The following is a 21,305-nucleotide window of genomic DNA, read 5'->3' as shown; positions in this document are numbered from 1 at the left end:
GTGCCTTCCACAGCACCGTAGTTCGTGGTGTCCTTTTTATGCCATGAACTACAACTCTAACATTAAGAAATATATATATTTGTTAAAAAAAAAATCTCTTTTATTTTTAACCAATCACAAAAAAAGAACAAACAAATAAACGTCAACATTCAAATCAAAAGCAATTATATTTTTGCTTATTTCTTTACAACCCCAAATTCTTGTTCTCTCTTAATTAATTCCAACACACCATCATGCATCTCTTTAACAGCTTCATACTCGGTCAAGCCGATTCTCCGCTTATTGGACACATCGTAAATTCCATCCTTTACTTCGGTATGCTCACCACCTGTACCTCTTACTTGTAAATGAAATTCGTCGGCGACTAATTCAAGTTCCTCTGTGTCCTTTCCAAGATTGGGTAGCTTAATATGTACTGAAGCTCTGATTGTCGTACCTAAAACAAATTGAATTTAAATATTAATTAATTTTGGAAAGTTAAATTTAATATATAATCTTTTAAGGTAATGAAATCCTTTAATTAGGTATAACCATGTTGATGTTATTGTCACAAACATTATTTTATATGATTATTTAATTTTAAGATAGTTTGAAATTTATTTGTGAATCACTGTTATAAACGATTAAAGTTAAAATCGTTTTACAAAATAAATTTAAAACACCCCCTTTTCAGTATTTACATGAGAACACATTGTAAACCATCCATAAAATATACATAGGAATCCGAGTTTCGCCGTGTTTAAGCTTTCGTATAAATTCCAACCGCTTTCCTTCGTCTCTTTTCCACTTTATTACTATTTCGTTTTCTAAGAAAATATTTACTTTAACATAAACTTCCACACGTCATTATCGATCTGCATGCTTATACAATTGCTGAGTCTACGGCGGCCGCGGCAGTCCTGACAAAGACGCAAAGTGGAGCGGGTGAAAAGGGAACTTTGAACTACACGTCCCACTTTTACAGATGACCTGACCCCGAACTTTCACGTCCTTTCTTTCACACCCCGTCGTTGCTCAGTTCTTCTCTTTCCCTCTTTCGGTAGGGTTGTCCCATTAATTTAACAAGTCGTTTTTCAAGAGTGAATCGGGCTTTCTTTATCTCGGTATACTGTTAAAGCTTAATATCAACAATGGTTTAATGTTGGAAAAGTTTACAATACGTCGTCGACAGTGATTTAACTAATGTTAGTCCATTAACTGGCACCTCCACCTTTTTTTTTGCTATAAAATAATTGCGAAATTTTTGACGATCCCAAAAAGTACTTTTCATACAATTAGGTATTTGTTTACCAAACATAAACAATGAGTTCGGTTTATAGTCAAATGGATGTAGAACCGCAGTTCTAGTTTTGGAGGCTTACAAGAGCGAGGGTACTTACGAATTGATGTTGACACACTCCGGAGAGAATTGGTAACCGTTTGGGTCTAGTCGTATAACGAGATCCCATTACTACCGGCGTGGTTATCGTGATTGATTATCTAATCGCAATGCACCACACCGTGTGTTACTGTGTTGCCCGTCGTTTCATGTTATATGAAACGGCTCTCTGTTTAATTAGTCATATCACTTAACAACAAATTTATCGACCAATAATCAATTTCAAACTAAATATTCTTCATTTATTCTCTTTTATGTCAAAAATTTCAAATTAAGCATCATTTATTAATTCTTCAGTTAGGAAAGTTCTAAAAGACTTTAAGCAACAACATGAATTACTTAACAAGAAATATCCCAACACAAAGAGTACATTTGAGATTTTGAAACGTAGTTTAACAAAGTTCCGAAAATAAAATATGAACATAGTGGAACCCAATTTAACTTTAAACAAACTAATTACCAAAACTAAACTATAACGAATTAACGTGTTTTTACACATCCCTTTAATTAATTAATTTTAATTTAATAAAACTGAGCGGGTCAATTTGTTGCGGTTCATTTTTCAAAGATTTAATTCGAGTTATGCTGCAGTCTGATATCCAAGTGAAGTCTCTCACGGATCGTTGAGTTAACAGCAAGTAAATCGGGTGCCGGAGCGAATGCTCCGACACCATTAATCATAACGGGGCGAAATGCCCAGGAAAATAGCGAAATTGGCAACTTTATCGTTGCGGGCGGTTAGTTACTCTACACGGAGAAGTTTACACGATAATTTCTTAGTTGAAACAGTTTTTAAAGTTAAAATAAAAACGATCCATTTAAAATGTAACGGATAAAATATTTCCATTATAACGTAAAGGGTTGATAAATGACTTTGAAGGTATTAGCTTGCTTTAATGATGTGCATTTAAAATAACCTTTAAAATAATTACTATTTAACACGCCTCTTACGCTAATGCATTCTTAAAACAAAGAAAATAAAGTTTATTTTGCTTACCAAGATTCGTAGGACAAAATGTGAGATATCCCAATCGGACACTTCTTGCAAAAGCTAATCTCTTTTCAATTTGTCTAACAGCTTCAACCAAACGAGAATAAACTTTGGGTAAATTACCACCTTCATTCATCGAGATAATCCGAACATGATCCTCTTCGTTCACCCAAACCATAAACGTGTTTTCGTTATTAAGAAAAATTCCTCTACCAACCGGCCAATAATGATTCGCATCAGCAGCTTCCAAATATTTATCACCCTCTTTAAACAATAAGTGATCGGTGGTTAATTTCTTTTGAACTTCAGGACTCATATCGGCCAACGGATAATAAACCCCTTTTAAATCGCCTTTTAATTCTCTCAAAGCGTTGGTGACTTTCTTTTCCACCGCGACATAATCGTCTTCCTTCATTTTTGGATTAAATGGATAACCTTCTAGGGATCTACCGCAACGAACTCGCGTGGATACCACGTATCTTCCGAGAGGATCAAGATTTTGCAGAGTGCTTACTTTCCCCCAATCGGGTAACGGTTGTTTATCTGTATATTTAAATCCATTGTGGTAATCTTCAATGATATTATCGAAGAGTATGTCGAAAACGTGGTATGCTTGAGCATCTGGAGCGTAAATTCCTACTCCTGAGTCTAGATTAACAACACCTAAACAAAAAGAATTAAAATTAAAAAAAAAATTAATTAGAGATCATCGAATCCGCAAAAATGATGTCTAAATCATGCTTAAAAAGATTAACGCATAGCCCTCCTACCCAAGTTTTCGATTCTCACATTTTCATAGTGGCCCCATCATACATCAAATCACCCGAATCAATTAGTATCCCTAGATTTGGTGAAAACTTGCGAAACTGTCTGAATAAATATAAAAAGATCACCTCACAATATCCCCCACAACTAATCAAATTGACTCACAGTTACCTAACAAAGAAGAAAATCGAGATCAACACTACTGTCTTATACCCAAACGACAAAATCCGTTGTGTCACGAGAAGCGGTCATCATTACTTTTCCGACAACTTTCTTTTCCGGGGTGATTGACAGCCGTAAACAAAACTGACCTATCACAACATTCCTTCACGCTATAATTGGGTTTCAAAAGAAAACTGACCTATCCTAACATTTCTTCACGCTATAATTGCGGTTTCTTCACGGTATGATTAGGGTTTAAAAGAAAACCGACATTCCTTCACGCTACAATTGGGGTTCAAAGAAAAATCCGACATTCCTTCACGCTATAATTGGTGTTTCAAAACAAAACTGACCTATCTTAACATTACTTCACGCTATAATTGCGGTTTCTTCACGGTATGATTAGGGTTCAAAAGAAAACCGACATTCCTTCACGCTATAATTGGTGTTTCAAAACAAAACTGACCTATCATAACATTTCTTCACACTATAATTGTAGTTTCTTCACGCTATAATTGGGGTTCAAAAGAAAACCGACATTCTTTCACGCTATAATTGGGGATTCAAAAGAAAACCGACATTCCTTCACGCTATAATTGGTGTTTCAAAACAAAACTGACCTATCTTAACATTTCTTCACGCTATAATTGCGGTTTCTTCACGGTATGATTAGGGTTCAAAAGAAAACCGACATTCCTTCACGCTATAATTGGGTTCAAAAGAAAACCGACATTCCTTCACGCTATAATTGGTGGTTCAAAACAAAACTGACCTATCCTAACATTTCTTCAAAGAGGCGAGACTTTCCAAAAATCCCTCAAACTAAACTGGCTACATCCGGAGACGATACCGCCACGTACACACACTAAAGGGAAAATGGAATTCAACCCAAATAAATCAGAATCCTTACGAAAATCATTCGCCCAATCAAAATCCTAACATCCCTTAAACTATCCAACACACTGATTTCCATATTGATAAAAAATTAACCTTGAAAAATTAAGCCAATTAAGGTATATGAATTATTTGGGTATTGATTTCAATAACAGTCTAAATCTTATTAAAATGAATTTTATAAAGCAGTTCAGAATTTAATATTACAACACAGTTTATATTTACAAAATGGTTGCAGGGACATTTCAGATTATGGCGCAATAAATTTTCTATTACGAGACGTTAAAATTCCGGCAAGATGGCATTTGGAAATTGCAAATTATTTATCTCTTTAACGACGAGGCTAATCTGGAAAACTTTTGCTGCTCGACCACTTATATTTAATACCATAAAATATGATTAGTTTTAATTCTTTGCCATTATAACTCATTAAAATATCGTATTATGAAAAATTATTACAACTAGATACCAATGGATAAATGTGTCAAAAAATATATAAAACGTTATTTATATTCTCATAAAAAAATAAAAGAAATTACTAAAAATTGGATTGAGTTTTCAATATTTTTTACCTGATTTAATACAATCCCAAAGAGTTGATCCATAAGGCGTAATTAAATCTTTAAGTTCGTCGAAAACATTTTTGTTAAGATGTTTTTTTAATAGTGACATGATAGGGGACGATTCTAAGCACTCAAAAGCGTCATCTAATTCTTGAACAACTTCTTCAGGCACCTTTCCTTTGCCACAAACTGTATGGCACATATTGCATTGCTTTAACTTTTCATTAGTAGCGCTCGACATTGTTAATAAAATTATAACAATGAAAATTGAAAAAAAATGTTATATAAAGCTGTATTGTTTACAATTGACAAATTATTTTTTGTTTCAATTTTGTATGTGACTTTGATCAAGGTTAAAAAATTTTTCTGTTTCAAGAAAAACTCTAAAATATGGGAGATATCTTTAATCAATTAATAAAGAGTATATAAATCCTTTCTAACATGTGCATTTATTTACACAACTAAAAAAAATCCTTCTTTTACAACAACACCATTGATTTTTTTTTTAAATTAATGTATCTCCATATTTATTAGTTCTAATTGTTTGCTGTGGGGTCTCTGCTGGTTGCATATCTTTCGCAAGAACTTGGGCAGATGATTGCTGCGATCTTTGATCTTGTATTCTATCATACAAAAAACAATTCAATAAAAAAATTACAAAACATAACTTATGTACCTGTTATAACCACCAGTTCTAACATTTTGGTATTCATCTCGATTTCTCTTTCGTAATTCATCATAAGAAGTACTATATTTTGTTTCTGGAGGCATTTCTTCTTCGTAAATAGGATCTAAAAACAAACAACCATAGGTGAGTGATCGCAAAAGTTGTTTAATATATTACTACTATCGAGAGAAGGTCTAAAATTATCATCCAAACCATCATATTGTGGTCTGGTGGTGTCGATATCCAAGCTGTTTGATGGAGGCACGTCTGTGTAAGTTTCAGTGGGGGTACTAAATGGAGCTAAAGACATTCCAGGACCAAAACCAGAATCAATTCTGTAATAATTTAGATTTTAAATCAACAATTTAAGAAATGTATTTAGTTCTTACGTTTCTTGAAAATTCCCTCTTCTTCTTTGTCTTAACATCTCACCTATTTGACTGTTAGGTAATTGCATGAGTTTTGCCGCGCATTTGGATTGATAAGAAAATTTTCCAACGAAATAACCAACAATTACTGATACTACCACTTTTGGAGCTGGGCCAAATCTTGGATGCCTTTTTAAATAACCTAATATAGAATAAAAAAATTAATAATAAAATGATGTTATAATTATATAATTGGAAAAGGAAGAAATAAATAAGATTGATAGACAAGACACATGTTGAAATGGACGATAGAAAACGAATCAAACAAACCAAAATTGCTAGCTAATAAAATAGTTTAGCTTTTCTTGATCAATATTTAATACTATTGTCTGTATTTACCTGACTGAACTCCTAAATAAGCAGCAACGCCTAAAGCTGATCCGAGAGGTAAACATCTTTGCCAAAAACTCTCTTTATTGCATTCTCGCATTACCCGCATTTCTTCTGGACTAAATTTATACTAAAAATAATATCGAAAATGTTAATATTTAAATAAAAATCATTATTATAGTTTTATTGAGTAATTTTTCTCCATAACCTCACATTAAAATCTCATTTTACCTGGGCCATGGTTCTTTGTTGTTGGCCCGGTGGTAATTTGCGGGCTTCATCGTCGTTGTTGTAATTTCCTGGATTCATTTAAAATTTAGTTTATTTCAAACGCACAGATAGATCATTTATAGGTTAGTCGGTATTTTGACAGGATTGGGAATTCTAAAAAAATTTGAGGTTAAGATTTGTGAGCAGTAAAGATAGGCAACCAAATTTACGCCGATGTACTTGAGTGATGATTAAATTTACAATAATTTTTATTTAAATCGATTAGTAATGTTTTATTTATATGAGATAAATATACAATCAGGCCAACTATTTTTATTAGTATGCAACGAGTGTTTAATTCAAAAAACAAGGAAAAAACGGTGAAAATGAATTATTTAGAACATGAACTTGTGTTGGATTTTTATGTGATTCCCTCAGATTATAATTTTCAAAAAAACCAAATAGTACGTGCAATCATTATTTAAATTAGATATCGTGTTTGTGGTGTTATGATCGATTTATAGTAATGTTTTTCCCGTGTTCAATACCTGGAATTATTACATTTCTTGGTCTTTTTTTAAACTATTTATATATTTTACATGTATAAAATTTGATATATAGCTCACATAAAGTTTTCTTTTGGCATTGAATGAGATAATTTAAGTCTTGATATGACTTTGAGCGTTCTAGTCGGTGTTGTATCTTTAAATTTTCGGTTAAACGAAACTGCGACTTATGAATAATCTATTTTTATAACATTGAAAAGGATTTTAATTGAACTTTATTGGGCCTTTTTATTCGCGAATCCGGCGCCGCACTCTAACTGGAATGGTGATAGAACGTCCGGTTATAGTGGTGGTACAAAATGTAGATGGTAAAATTAAAATAAGTGGTCATGCGAAGTGACCTAAAATTAAAATATGGCACGGGTTTGTACTCAGCGCCGAAATAGCACGTGCGTCCGTAAAACTATCGAAAAATAAACAACTATAGACTATTTATATTTACTAATAAACAATTAATAAAAAACAAATTAATATAACCTCAACCTTCCTTACACCAAGCAATTTCATTCAACTTTAATGTTATGTTAATTTATTCCCCGTATTAATGTTGTGTACGTTGCGAGTGCACACACAATAAAAAGTGGAAAATTTTCCATTAAACATTCCAACGAAATTATGTTCAATAAAAGAAATACGTCGTATTTGAAAAAAGAAGAGTTATGGATATTTTTTGTGCTGAAATCTTAGCGTTACCAGCAATAAGGCGTAATAACATTAATAAAACGTATAAATGACGCACAAGATCGATTGAATTATTATTGTTTTAGCGAGTGCAATGCATCGTGCGTTCAAAGTTGTTGAAATCGTTAAAGATACTTTAATGTTAATGGTACTTCAATATTGATCGGTTGCTACGTGAGGAATGTGACCGGATTTTTTTTTAACTTGACGAGTTCTCAATGAGAAATTACACTACAATCAGTATATCAGCTTGTCTAGACTTGGAACATTTTAAAGTTAATATTTTTCTACTTTTACACAAGCGATTTTTTCTATTTCACTCAATGATTTTAATAAATTATATTAATTTCTGATTTAATTAATCGATTAAGAAAATGATATTAATAAGTTAGCTTACAGCTTACATCCAGGAAGGTTTCTAGACAAATTGCTCTGTAGGTTTCTAAAACATTTATGGAATCACAGAAACCACCAAGATCCAAGATACACTACAAGACAACTACACCACTTTTCAGTGGCTACCGAGGATTGCGACCTTTCCTTGTAAACGCTAGTTGCTTCTCCTCCTACAACAGTTCCTTCTTCCTTTCTTACTTCTTTCTGTTCCCATGCACCTTCTCCTTCTTAGTTGATTCGATGTGCATATTTACAAACTTAATCTTCTGCATCAGCGGCGGAATGACCAACTTGTATCATTAAGTCGCGCCCAATTTTAAAACAAAAAGTTGTGCAGAGTAGCTCCATTTTAACACCACACCTGGCTTCACCCCCAGTTGCATTACCTCACTTAACATAAAACATAAAAGTGGCACGTATAATATCTTTCGTTTAGTAAAAGCCTGTGGCAGAATGAAGTGATGGTCCATCTTTCCCCGAGTTACTAGCATTCAATTTTTGTTCCAATCCAGATTTTCCTCAAGCCTCAAGTTTCTTATTAAATGTGCTTTATTTAAATTGATTATTAAATATGCACCAGATGCGGGATGACCAACTTGGAACATTAAGCTGCGCCCAATCTTAAAACAAAAAGATGTGCAGAGTAGCTTTTTCGAACCTAATCATCTCCATGAGAAATCAAAAAAAAATAAGCACACTATCACCACACCTGGCTTCACCCCTAGTAGCATTACCTCACTTGGCAGAAAACATAAAAGTGATGAGATGCCACGTATAATATCTTCAGGTTAGTAAAAGCCTGTGGCAGAATAAAGAGTTGGTCCATCTTTCCCCGAATTACTAGCATTCAATTTTTGTTCCAATCAAGATTTTCCTCAAGCCTCAAGGTTCTTATTAAATGTGCTTACGTAAATATATTTTTTAGTTTAATTAAATGTGTTAATTACCAATTTTTGCATAACAAGTAAAAATAAAAATAGTATTATTGCTGTACCTGTATGTAGGTATTAGTAATTACACGTGGTTAAGGTGTATCTACGCTTTTGGAGTAAGTTAAATTGCAAAACTCACACCCAAACTTAGAAAAGGTAACATATTTCTAAAGAGAATTAGTAGAAAATTGTTTCTAATGAATTTTTCAACATGATAATCGGAAAAGAATTTTTCAATAACTTAACATTAAACGTTAAAAATATGATACTTTGTATTTTCTAATACACAGTAACTAATAATTATTAAAAATAATGGGAATCCATTTAAATTGACGTATGTAGATATTTTGTGAAATACAATAATGTAATAAAAATGGGTAAAAACGAAAAAACGCTAAACCGCAAATGTATACTCATAATTTCTTAATCGACGTGTTCTTATTTCATTTAACTTTCAGTCGGTATCTTAACCTTGAATAATTTGCAATCGGTATTTTTGTAATACATCGAATTTTAATTGAATTAAATTTAATAATGTAGTTGTTAAATGGTAATATTAACATAAATTTTAAGAATTTATAAATTATTTAGCTAAGTTTTATTTTCAAAAATTTCAATGTATACGTATAAATTGAGAGTTAATTTTAGATTTTCGGGATAAAATCGAAAATAAACCAAATAAATCGACTTCGATTTCGCGTATAGAAAATGTTGGTTTATTAGTTGGTTCGTTTTGGTTGGCGATTCGTAAGGCGTCACGTTTTGGTGAGGCGTCGCGACGTTCGGCGTCTACGGTAGTGACCGCGAATGTTAAAAAGGCGCCTCTGGCGTCGTCATAACTCTCTCGTTATGTACCCGTTGCACTCGACAATTTGCCAAAAAATGCCAACCAACCCAATGGTAGGGATAATTATATTAAACGGCGACTAACACTCGTTTTATCTTCACAAAGTCAAACGTAACGAAGGTGTGTGTGTACGGTAGCCAGTGGTTCCAACGTCCAGCACACGTATATTCCATTTTTTAACAATTTCCCAAAAAGAAAGAAAAAAATTTTTATAAAATTGATTAATAAATCAGTGTTATCGAGTAAAAAAAAAATTTTTTCTTTCTTTTAATCACTTCAATTTAAGGAGGTGGCATCAAAAGACAAAAAGTAAGTATTTATTTTTTCTAATTTTTGAATTTAAATTAATGGTTGCGATTTTTTGTTCGATTTTGGTAAGAAATTTCTGGATGTTGCATTGACGTAGAAGTTTACCTTCGTTTAAGCTTTCCATTAACAAAAAAAATGGGCTAATAAAATGTTAAGAGCATCAACTAATTAAGTTTAAGTTTCTTTTTTTTTATTTAAATGGGGAATTACCGAAAACTTAATCTTTTAATAATAGATATTGGGCACTTTGTTTATTTAATTAAAGAATAATTTTTGTTGTTCCGGAAGTGTGCAGTTCCGTGTTGCGATACAACAAAGTGTTAATCGTGACCGTGCATTAATTATAAACAGGTGTCAGTGAGAGTGTCACATAATCGTATGAGAATGATAAACGTGCGTGATAATCATCACAATGATACCAAAAGAACTTAACCGCACAAAACGTGATATATATTATTTAACCAAAATACGATTGTTCAAACCAAAACAATCTATATAATTTATAAATAAATGTCACAAACGCATGGAATAGAAATATGCATAATGAGGTGGTTACATTTTTAAATTCCACAAACGACAAACAATTTGTTGAAAATATGTTGTTTTTAACATATTTTTATTTTATTTAAAAGAATGTGCTTTTTTATATTTGTTACTTTAATAAAAATTTACATCTTAAACTTTAGGTTTTCGTTTTTGCGTAGTTAATTGTTTCATATAATCCCTCGCTTATTTACGACTCTATTTTTTGCATTTCTCATTGCTTTGTACGATTCTAACACGTACTAATCTCATTGTTTATGGAACCGGGCATAAATTTAAGAACTATTTTTTTCATTGTACATTTAAAATAGCAACAGAATTTTTTATGAAGATTCAATTTGAGCTTTTATTGCGCTCATTTTGTCGTAAGATCTTACGTAAACCTTTGACATTGATACTTGTTTATAAGCAGCTAAGTTAATGTGTTTGCATAAAAAAATCTTCCACCTTTAAACAACAACATATTAAAAAGTTGGTTTAGTTAGAAAAACTTACTGAGAATTTCATCCGATTCTAGTTTTTGGTCTAGCTCTGCATAACAATTAAAACTAGAACTAACACTAGACCTAGAACTAGAAAGTTTCGGAAAGTTTCATTTAGGTTTAGTTGTAAGAGAGGTACGGCTAAACGGAATGTTTCTAGTTCTAGGTCTAGTGCTAGTGTTGATCCGTTATATCTAGGTTTTACTGTAATATCAAATTTTATTGACATGTTGCATTTTATGTGGAACAAAGTAAGTAAGTACGCCCTGGTTTCTGTGAAAATATATTTTTTTTATTGCATCTTAAGTGAAATTCACTCTATGTCACAAAAAACAATTTAGTTCAAATAAATTTAGTTTAATATTTACATTAAATCTATTAAACCGTAAAAAATGAAAGTGTTAATAACCAGTTAATAATCGTGCTGCGGTTAAACGACCTTGTGATTTTCCAATAACTATTTGTTCCAAATTAAGATAGTTATAGATACAAAAAAAGTAATATAACAAGCAGATATATTGTTATCTAATGATTGTTGAATACTAATGAACCAACGACTGGAAATAACCTGTTTTAAAGACGTAATGCAGCTCAAGAAAAAAAAACTTATATGAATTAATTGAAACAAAACATCTAGTAAATATAGATATTATTTAGAAACGGCTTCCTAAAACTTGGCAAAATTTTTGTGAATATTCAAACAAAAATTTTAAAGAGAACAAACGCCCACAACTTCGCTTATTTTTGCCGGAATTATCCAGTTTTCATTTTAAAGGTTCAACCGAGCTTAAACCCACTCTTTCAACTCTAAATTATTTTTAAATCCGTTAACATAAACGCGATCGCGTGTGGAAAATAGCATAATTTTTTTATCGAACAAACGTGTCTCTTTAACAAATTATCTTACCAGGTGTTAAATCAAAACCAATTTAGTTGCGAATGTTTAAATATTCTTTACATATAATATTGATTAATATAAAGATGATTGACATTTAACAATTTAAATTTCAATAAAGAAAGCGCACGTGTTTACCACCGAACAAATAAATTATTATTCATTGGCTGCGAACGTACAAGAATAAAGATACAGATGTGTCGAAATAAGTGGGTGAATGTCTCGGATTTATGTCCTATGTACCTAAACATTAAAATAAAAATAGAAACTAGAATTGCTCGAGTTTTGGCACGCAACCCCGCAACACCAATCCACGTGGTGGTCGAACTTGACATTTTTCCGTTTTGTCATTTATTATTAGAGGTTTCTTAAATGGGTTTAACAATAAACAGATAAAAACAAATCTAAAAGATCACCAAAATGATTATTCTTTTCAATTTATAAAAAAATGAAGGAAATTTTTTTCATTCACAAAATCGAGTTCTTGCGTGGGTTTTTTTTTCTTGAAGCGATTAGAAGCACGAAATCGTCTTCTACTTCTTTCTATATTAATAATTAATCATGGAGGATTCCAAGAGAATTCACATTTAGTTCTTGCGTCTTAAAATTAAGAAATGTCGATTTTAATCAAATTTATAGAATTTAATCAAAATCAATATCTCTTGCTAGAACAACAAATCCTCCAAATTCAACTCATCCAGTTTAGGTATTAAGAACTCGTTCAACATGGTCCGATATCAATCACTTTTTGTGGATGGAGTGATGTCTCATGAAGAACACGAGGATTGATTATTTGTTGCCCAAAATTTGATGGTTTGTTTGTTTACATATTCAGAGAGGTGAAAATGTGCCTCTACGCTGATCAATTTCTGGAAAAAATCAGGCACTTCTCTCAGGCACAACTGAATTGAACGATCTGAAATTTTGTATGAAAATCATCGTCCAAATTCTTTGAATGAACGCAGAGAAATGCCATGTCGTTGTTGATGGTTTCTCCTCGACACGATCGGCCACACGGCTTGTCCGAGGCCGTCTCCCTTTAGAACAGGTCCCCATTTCCACCTCAACCTCATTGATCAGAATCTAAAATAAGACTTTAGACAGTTTCGGCAGTTCTGAGTAGGTTCAACCTAACTCCATCAAAGAGCAGGAACAAATCTAGCAGTCCAAAGGCGAGAGATGATCACTGCGTTATTTATTACAAGGCACCAATATGGAATATTGGAATGTGTTTAGTCCTTTTTGGATACATGGAGTTCTCCTTTTGCCATTAATCTCAATCTCCTTGTTCAGAATCCAAATCATTACTCTGAAACCGATAAACAAAAAATTTGGTAAGCAGATTCATTATTGCGACTTATCTTATACGCGGTGATTCTGCTTCGGTCTCATCTTCAGTTTTTCGGAGCTCACTTTCTAGAATATGTGCTTTTCTGGTTTTAACTTTGAATGTAATAACTGAGGTTGACTTAATGATAAGTCTTTAGCAACTTACGCGGTTATAAAATTGACACATTATATATCAAATATGGAGCACGTACTTGTTTCTGAACCTTCTTGAAAGTTGTTTCTTGTAAATTGTTGTAAATCGAACACTAATCTAACTCAACCGCGGCCAGAAGAAAGTGTGATTTAAGGACGATGGTGTGCCAGCCATCATAACTCTTTTAACAATTTACGGTACATCTCGCCAATAAGTCTATTTATTAGGAAAGCCGGTCCAATTAGCAAGTCACTAACATCTCTAACACAAATTGACAATTAATGATTTGTGTTAAATTATTTGAGGTCAATATCAGATAAATAATGGAATTTCTTAAAAAGTATTATTAAAGCATATATTAAGATTCGTTACCAAGAAGACAAATTTTCTTTTATTTATTAAGTCAGTATTCAGTCACTAAGTAGTTCTTACAGAGAATGTATTAGAAAGGTGTATTATTATCAGTAGCATTTATAACTTCATTGACGATGAACTGTGCCCCGAAATGCCAAATGTTTTGTACAAATATACATTAACAGTTTGGCAATAACATCTCACTTAAATTTGTATGTTAACTATTTTAGTAAGAGTTTGCGTGAATAAAGTTATTTAAGAAACATACATACCTAAGTAATTAAAGGATTTTACTAAGAAAAGATGATGAATATTAAGCAAAACATTTATTTAAAAAAAAATTTATTAAATAAATCCTTTCTAATTACATTACTTTACTTTATTGTGATCTGACCTTAGAATTCCAAGAAATTAATGCGGCGGTTAGATTTCAAGGATTAATGTAAAAATATATCAAGCATGGAACATTGAGGTAATTGTACTTGGAATTGCGTGATAGCTTTCTTAAACGATTGTTTTGTATTTTTTTTTATGTGTATTTTGTTCAAATTACTTTTAGAGCCGCATTTTGTTCAATTGCAACATTTATTTGGAAATTCAAAACAAAAACGACATAAATTTAAGTATATTTAAAATAAAAGTGAAGTAAAATAAACTTTTGTGTATAAAAAAAAGATCAAACCGAATTATATATTTTTTTATTAAGAATAAAAAGTTATAGGAAAATCCCCAAAGTAAATTAAACGTTCCAACGTTTGCTTTTTTATTTGGCATTTAAAAGTAACAGAATTTCATGCCAATTTCCAAAAATAAAGAGGTGTGTCTTAAAAAGCCTTACGTGTAGATATCGTTTTGTTAGCTTTGTTCCAAAAATTTCCTAATTTTAAGCGAGTATTGACGTAAGAGATAGAAATCTCTGTGTCACAGTTAATCATGTTAAAAATTTTCCACTAAACCGTTCACCATGGACGGTGTAGGCGTAATTTTTTCTATAGTCCTTCACATTTTTTCTTTCAATGTAAATGTTTTCATTCATAAAATATTCTATTTTTATTTTTTATTTTACGCTCAAGTTTTTTTTTGTTGGAAAGTGTCAAGCTTTCAACACTCAACTATAAAGAAAAATTATTTGGAGCTTTTATCAGGAAATCATTATTTATATCTACAAACATAAAATCGCCTTAAAATATAACTTACTTCCTAAAAATATGTTTTTATAAGATCCAGGATGTTATTAATGTTTTTTTTATGAAATCATTTTTAAAATCTTCCAAGGACAACTTAGAAACCAACCCAGGAAGTAAATACAAGAACATAAAAATTACATTCAAATTTATGATACAATCGTAACCTAGCCAATTTATTTTAAAATAAAGCACGGCCACGGCCTCAGATATATTTAGTTCTATAAAGGAGCGCTTACGTGCAAATTGATGTTACGAAATCATTTAAATAAAGCGCGAACTTAAGAGTGGTGTCTTTGATTAAACCAATCGTACGCACTTAAATCAGCAGTATTATTAAACGTGGGTTCGAACACGTTTTAAAGTACGTTTAACCGAGTTTAATAGCTTCCGGTGATCGATTTATATCGATTAATACAAGCACGTTTCGAGGTTGATTTCGTCGTCTACGTGATTCCATCCATTGTATTCACCCATTCATGACAATGGACAATTTATACAATTGAAATCATAAAAATGATTTGATGACCTGAAGTATTTACGTCAGATAAAATTTTGATTTAATATATCTTTGATTACAAATTAATTAATGCATAAATTCAAAAAAATTAATCATACATGCAAACAAGAGGCTTGGTCATTGTTTTAAAATATGTTAAAGAGTTCTGGGAATAATAGTGGAGAGACTTGTATGAAAAAGATATAGAGAATGAGTTTGCAGAAAGATTTTCTAAAGCTGTTTAAGATTGGTGTCAATGTGGTTTACTTTTTTTATCATAATTTCAAATTGTATAAGAACTGATTGAGTGTTGTTGAAAAACAGGGCAATTTAGGAAAGTTTTAAATCGTAATTGTATAAACAACAATTTTCGAATGGAGTTAATGACCGTTTATAATTTATTTTTTTAAACGAGATGTTTACACATAGTTAGAGTTTGTGAACTTGTTTCCACGTATGCTTTCTACAAGTCTTAATGTACGATAATTTCCTCTTACCCTGTAAGCTTAATATTTGCTATAACTTAACCTCAAATATTCTTTGGTAACCCCAAAAAGTTTCGTTTCTTCATTCTAAAGGGTATTGGAGAAAAAAGTTTTTTCTTAACCTCGTTTTTAAAACAAAACAAAGACATTAAGTATTAGAAACTTCATGGTTGAGAAATCGATCGAATACAACAAACCGTTAATCTTAGTGCCACAGCTTGTGTTAGGTTTCATGAAGATGCTAACAGCTTCAACATAGAAAAAGGTGTTCGTCGAGGCAACGCCATTTCTCCAAAATTGTTTAAGAATTTGCTCCAGTATATGTGCAAACAGAAAGAAAGGGATGAGTTAGGCATAAACATAGTGGCGAAAATCTGAGCCACTTACGATTTGCGGAGAACGTTGTCCTCATATCCGACTGCATAAAGAAAGATCAGACAATGTTACAAAGACGGCTTCTGAACAAACCTGTGGGACGACTTTCGATTTCAAAATCGCACTTTAGATATGTTTGAAGAGAAAAGTCTTCAATAGCCGGCCATATACAGACGTTTATTCGTTTAAAAAATCGTGGAGTGTTGAGATGTGGCGGTTAGTATGCGAGAAAAAACGGCATGGCAAAAAATGCGTCATGTTCTATACACGTGATTGATGAAACCAAGAAAATTAAGGAATGGAGACCAAAACAATATACCTTCTTTTAGAACCAGAGGTGATCCTCCAACCATATGGCATGACGATTAAGCATACACACTAACTGGATGCAAATATCTGAGGATTGGGAGTTATGGAAGCAAACAAGGGAGGGGAGACCTACCTCCTGCAGCGAACTTTAGAAGCTGTGTGATGCTGATGATAGTCAATATATCCTGCAGATGTTAAACATTAGGTACACTCGACTATGATATATCCGCTGATCAAAGTTGAAACGTCATAGTTTTGGTAGTTTTAGTAACCGAGGCGAAGTCGCTATATTATTAGATACATTTAAAAAAAAATTTAAACGATTTAAGTGCATACCTAATTCGTCTATAAAAGCAGTTTTCAGAAAAAGTAATTATGTCTTCTTTAAGGACTTTTGATTTAAGGTCGTTATATTTAAACCATACGAATATGCCACGTAAGTAAAAGGAATTTTGGCAAATGGTACAAAATTTCTTGCCAAATTGTATATTACAAATTACCTTGTAGTATGATTTTCGTGAACTTTGATTATGTTTCGAAACTTAATCATCGCTCGCATATTTGGGTATTGCCCAAAATTCGAAGAAATCGAAAGTCTTTTCATATCAATCACTCCCATAATTTCATTCTTACCCAAATTCTTATCGTATAAGGAAAATTTTAAGCATCCTTCTAAATTAATTCGATTAATTAATTCAATTAAATATACGAATAACTTTTTTAATGATTTCTCGGGATTCTAATCATTTATGTATCTTGGCACTTGGCAATGCCAAACCCCTAATTGCATTCATACGCACTTGGAATACCATCAGGAAATTGATGGGGAAGTCGTTATTGAAAAGTAAACGCTGCGTGGTTCCATTAACCTAGACCCAAAATTAGCGGTCAAAATTTGAAGGTTTCGCCCTATCCCATCTATTTGCGGAGGAATGTAAATTATACACATTTGCTTCTCATCAATGAATTACGATATTAAACAGACATTAGTTAGATTCAAATAAATAATTTTATTATTTTCTCTTTTCAGAATGGAATTAAATAAGATGCAATTTAAAGGCCAAAACACCCTGGGGGTGACAAATCCATGGTACGGATCTAACGCTAGCGTAATTACAAATGGAAGTAGGTAAGTACAAAAAAACATTAAAAGAAGCAATCATAATTTTTGTAATATCACCAACTAACTTTTTTCATCCATCGAGATCAGCTAGGAAAATAAACCAAACGTTTTGAATGTAATATTACAAATATGGTGTTCTAGAAATGAGGATTCCTATATGACATTTCAGTCTAAAGAGGCAATCATCTCCATTTCGACGGAAGATAAGAGGGAGAAAGGCGGAGGCGTTCATGGTTCTGGAGGATCGCATCAGACTACGTAAGTAACACGTTTGCTATTTTTAAACAATATTTTCGAGAATTCCCCAAATACACATTGCGAGCGAAATCGTTTCTTTTTATTTTCAAAGAGTGTCCTTGCTTTGTGGTTATACTTATTTTGCAACTTCACAATCCACATCAAAGACTCGCTTAAATATAGAATTATAATCTAGGTTAATAGCAAAATTGAATTAAAAAAACATTTCTTTGATGACAGTTAAAATATTTTTTATTTAATTTTATTCATCTTTCTTTTTTGTTGTAGATATTTAGACTCTTTGATGCATCTATTTAAAGGAAACGTCGGATCTGGGGTATTTGCTATGGGATATGGTTTTAAAAATGCGGGGATTATGATTGGACCGTGGGTGATAATAGTTTTAGGTATTATTTGTACGCATTGTATGCATGTTTTGGTGAGTATAAAATTTATATTGTATTAAATAGCTAAGAATAGCTAATTACCTAGTAAACTCATTTTGTCTAAAATATGTCCAGTGTCTTCCTTCCTTACCATGATCAGAACAATCTAACTTTATACACACTGCATGTATCATTAATAAAAAGATAGATAGTTAAACGAAAAAGTTGACATGATTGACAAGACTCAAGATTGGAGAAAAAACCAAGCCAGGAAACATTGGAAATTTCGGTTTTGGTACTAGAACCAAACGTGGATGCTGGCAAACTATCTAAACAAGGAAAACCTGTACTGCCTTAACATCTCTTTTTAAAGAAACAGCAAGTCCGAAATTTTCCCAAAACTCGAAAGAAACATCTTCAAGTCACTAGCATGGGAAGCCAAAGGCATTAACATCGATGGGACCTATTTAAACTATCCACAATTTGCAGACAATATCGTCATAATGACCAGCTGTAATTAAATACAGCGCAGCCAGAGGATCGGGGCTAAAGACGAAGTTTACCATAGACAACGAATCCCACGCTATCGGGATAGACAAAGAAAAACAGACTGCTAAGATAAAATGCAGAATATAACTGACATGGGCAACCTTTCACAAATTGAAATACATGTGCAGTGAGAAGTGAAAACTCAATTGCGCTTAATTCTGGAAACGAACAAGATATTTTTGGACCGGTCCATTATCCATCATTCGCTTATTACAAAATATATCTATGATTCTACATCAAAAAAGTCAACAAATTTTAAATAAATTTTATTCATAACGACGTCACAAACCTCAATATTAATCTAGTAATTTATCAATGTTCATCACGGAAAATAACGAAATTGCCCAATTAATTAGAAAATTGCAAAATTAATTAACTAATTTCATAGTGAAGGTTTGAGTTCTTAAACAACATGTAACTTAATTAAGATAACTCGCATAAAATCTGGTTTTCCTATTATCCAATAAACATAATTTGTAAATAATTTGATTAGCAAAGTATAAATTTTAAAATAAATAATACATCATGGTATATTTTGTTATTGTGGAAAATAACACGTATGGTGTTTTCATCTGATCTGTTTCTCAGAGTTCAAGGATAGCTAATGAGAATAATAAAAATTATGTAACGTGTTAATTTCATAACCTATTGTAATGTTCTTCCTGTAAACTATTTTTCCAACCAATTAAATAAAATCGTTTTAAATTAAAATTTAAATACAATGAATGTTTGTGTTTTTGTTCCAGTTATCATGCGCGAAGAGAGCTTCAAGAATAACAGGTGCCGAAGTAAGACCGGATTTTGCAGAAACAGTCCAATTATGTTTTGAAACAGGAACGATCGCAATGAAAAGAGCAGCCACGTACATGAGGAAAATCGTTAATTTGTTCTTGTGTATAACTCAATTAGGATTCTGTTGTGTTTACTTTGTTTTCATCGCTGATAATTTAAAACAAGTAATAAATTTCTCTTTTTAATTTTAATTATTAATAATCATTCTAATTTTTTTTTGTTTTTCTTTAAGGTTTTGGATTATTACGGTCTTATAATCGACGTACATTTTCATATGGCAATACTCCTCCTTCCAATTCTTCTCAGCTGTTTGATTAGAAATTTAAAGTTTCTCGCACCTTTATCAACTGTGGCTAACGTTTTTATGGTTATCGGAATTTCCATTACTGTTTATTATAACACCCAAAATCTCCCAGCGATAAGCGAAAGGAAATACGTAGCCGAATTACATCAGTTACCTTTGTTTTTTGGAACCGCACTATTTGCTTTTGAAGGAATCGGCTTGGTATGGTGCAAAATTTTTAATTATATGCATATAATTAATTAAGTGATTTGTTTATTGAAGGTTTTACCATTACAAAACGAAATGAAGAGACCCGATGAATTTAAAAAACCTTTGGGAGTTTTAAATGTTGGGATGAGTGTTGTTACCGTTATTTATATGATGATGGGACTTCTTAGTTACTTGAAATATGGAGAAGATGTTATGGGAAGTGTTACGTTGAATCTTCCGGAAACTGATAAGTAAGTTAATTGGAATAAAATTCGATATAATTATAATCTGAGTTTAATTAATTTTAGATTAGCTCAATCTGTCAAAATTATGATTTCTTTGGCTATTTTATTAACTTATGCTTTACAATTCTATATCCCAGTAGATGTTATTTGGCCGAATGTAATAAAAACATTCGGTCCATTTAATCATCCCGTTTTGATGGAATATACATTTAGAATCTTCTTAGTTCTTGTAACATGTATGTATTTATCCATAATTTTTTGTTTTAACTAATTCGATTTTTTTTAGTTGTCTTAGCCGAAGCTATTCCTTACTTAGGATTATTTATTTCGTTGGTAGGCGCTGTTAGCAGTACAACTTTAGCTTTGTTATTCCCTCCGATCATCGAAATAGTATTGCATTATAACATCTCAGAATTAACCGCGTGGATTATTATTAAAGATGGTGTGATAATACTTGTTGGATTATTAGGATGTGTAACAGGGACTTACGAAAGCCTGCACAGTATAGTTAATCAGTTCGTCGCTGAGGGTAGCTGAGTTCAGAAACAAACTGTGATAGATTCCTTTTTGTAGATGTTGATAATGAGATGTATAATTTATTTTTGTTGATTTTTTTCTTTTATAATATTAAGTGTACAGTGATAGATAGGTAAATTTTATAATACGAAATGATTTACCGATTAGAATTTAAGAATAAACTATTTTTATTATTAATAAAGTGTTTAATTTTAAATACATTTTTAACCTCAACA

At 31.9% G+C, this 21,305-nt stretch overlaps 3 protein-coding genes across 5 annotated transcripts; 1 reads left to right on the top strand and 2 right to left on the bottom strand.

The window, feature by feature from the left end:
* Positions 1-148: 148 nt before the first annotated feature.
* LOC111427101 (arginine kinase-like) lies at positions 149-5,071 on the bottom strand. The gene is made up of 3 exons (XM_023062080.2): positions 4,763-5,071; positions 2,376-3,032; positions 149-436 (listed from the first exon to the last, which is right to left on the bottom strand). The coding sequence occupies exons 1-3, from the start codon at positions 4,992-4,994 to the stop codon at positions 177-179; spliced, it is 1,149 nt and encodes a 382-aa protein (XP_022917848.2). The 5' UTR covers positions 4,995-5,071; the 3' UTR covers positions 149-176.
* Positions 5,072-5,142: 71 nt separating this feature from the next.
* On the bottom strand, positions 5,143-6,575 carry LOC111427271 (OCIA domain-containing protein asrij). Of its 2 annotated transcripts, none has more exons than XM_023062322.2 (6): positions 6,410-6,575; positions 6,188-6,308; positions 5,810-5,990; positions 5,598-5,755; positions 5,430-5,544; positions 5,143-5,376 (listed from the first exon to the last, which is right to left on the bottom strand). In XM_023062322.2, exons 1-6 carry the CDS (start codon positions 6,485-6,487, stop codon positions 5,259-5,261), a joined length of 771 nt encoding a protein of 256 aa, XP_022918090.1. In that variant the 5' UTR covers positions 6,488-6,575; the 3' UTR covers positions 5,143-5,258. The 2 variants fall into 2 exon arrangements, with proteins under 2 accessions (XP_022918090.1, XP_071050092.1); XM_071193991.1 differs by having other exon boundaries at positions 5,601-5,755.
* Positions 6,576-9,828: 3,253 nt separating this feature from the next.
* LOC111427557 (proton-coupled amino acid transporter 1-like) lies at positions 9,829-21,271 on the top strand. 2 transcript variants are annotated; one of them, XM_023062762.2, is made up of 9 exons: positions 9,829-10,119; positions 17,759-17,857; positions 17,993-18,109; positions 18,377-18,527; positions 19,770-19,979; positions 20,048-20,320; positions 20,381-20,559; positions 20,617-20,789; positions 20,840-21,271. In XM_023062762.2, exons 2-9 carry the CDS (start codon positions 17,760-17,762, stop codon positions 21,088-21,090), a joined length of 1,452 nt encoding a protein of 483 aa, XP_022918530.2. In that variant the 5' UTR covers positions 9,829-10,119; position 17,759; the 3' UTR covers positions 21,091-21,271. The 2 variants fall into 2 exon arrangements, with proteins under 2 accessions (XP_022918530.2, XP_022918531.2); XM_023062763.2 differs by lacking the exon at positions 9,829-10,119 and having other exon boundaries at positions 17,768-17,857; positions 18,021-18,109.
* The last annotated feature ends 34 nt before the right edge of the window (positions 21,272-21,305 follow it).

The sequence above is a fragment of the Onthophagus taurus genome, chromosome 2, assembly GCF_036711975.1.
Source record: "Onthophagus taurus isolate NC chromosome 2, IU_Otau_3.0, whole genome shotgun sequence".
Taxonomy (NCBI): domain Eukaryota; kingdom Metazoa; phylum Arthropoda; class Insecta; order Coleoptera; family Scarabaeidae; genus Onthophagus; species Onthophagus taurus.
The sequence above is the reverse complement of the archived record's forward strand: the minus strand, read 5'-3'. Positions and strand labels throughout refer to the sequence as shown.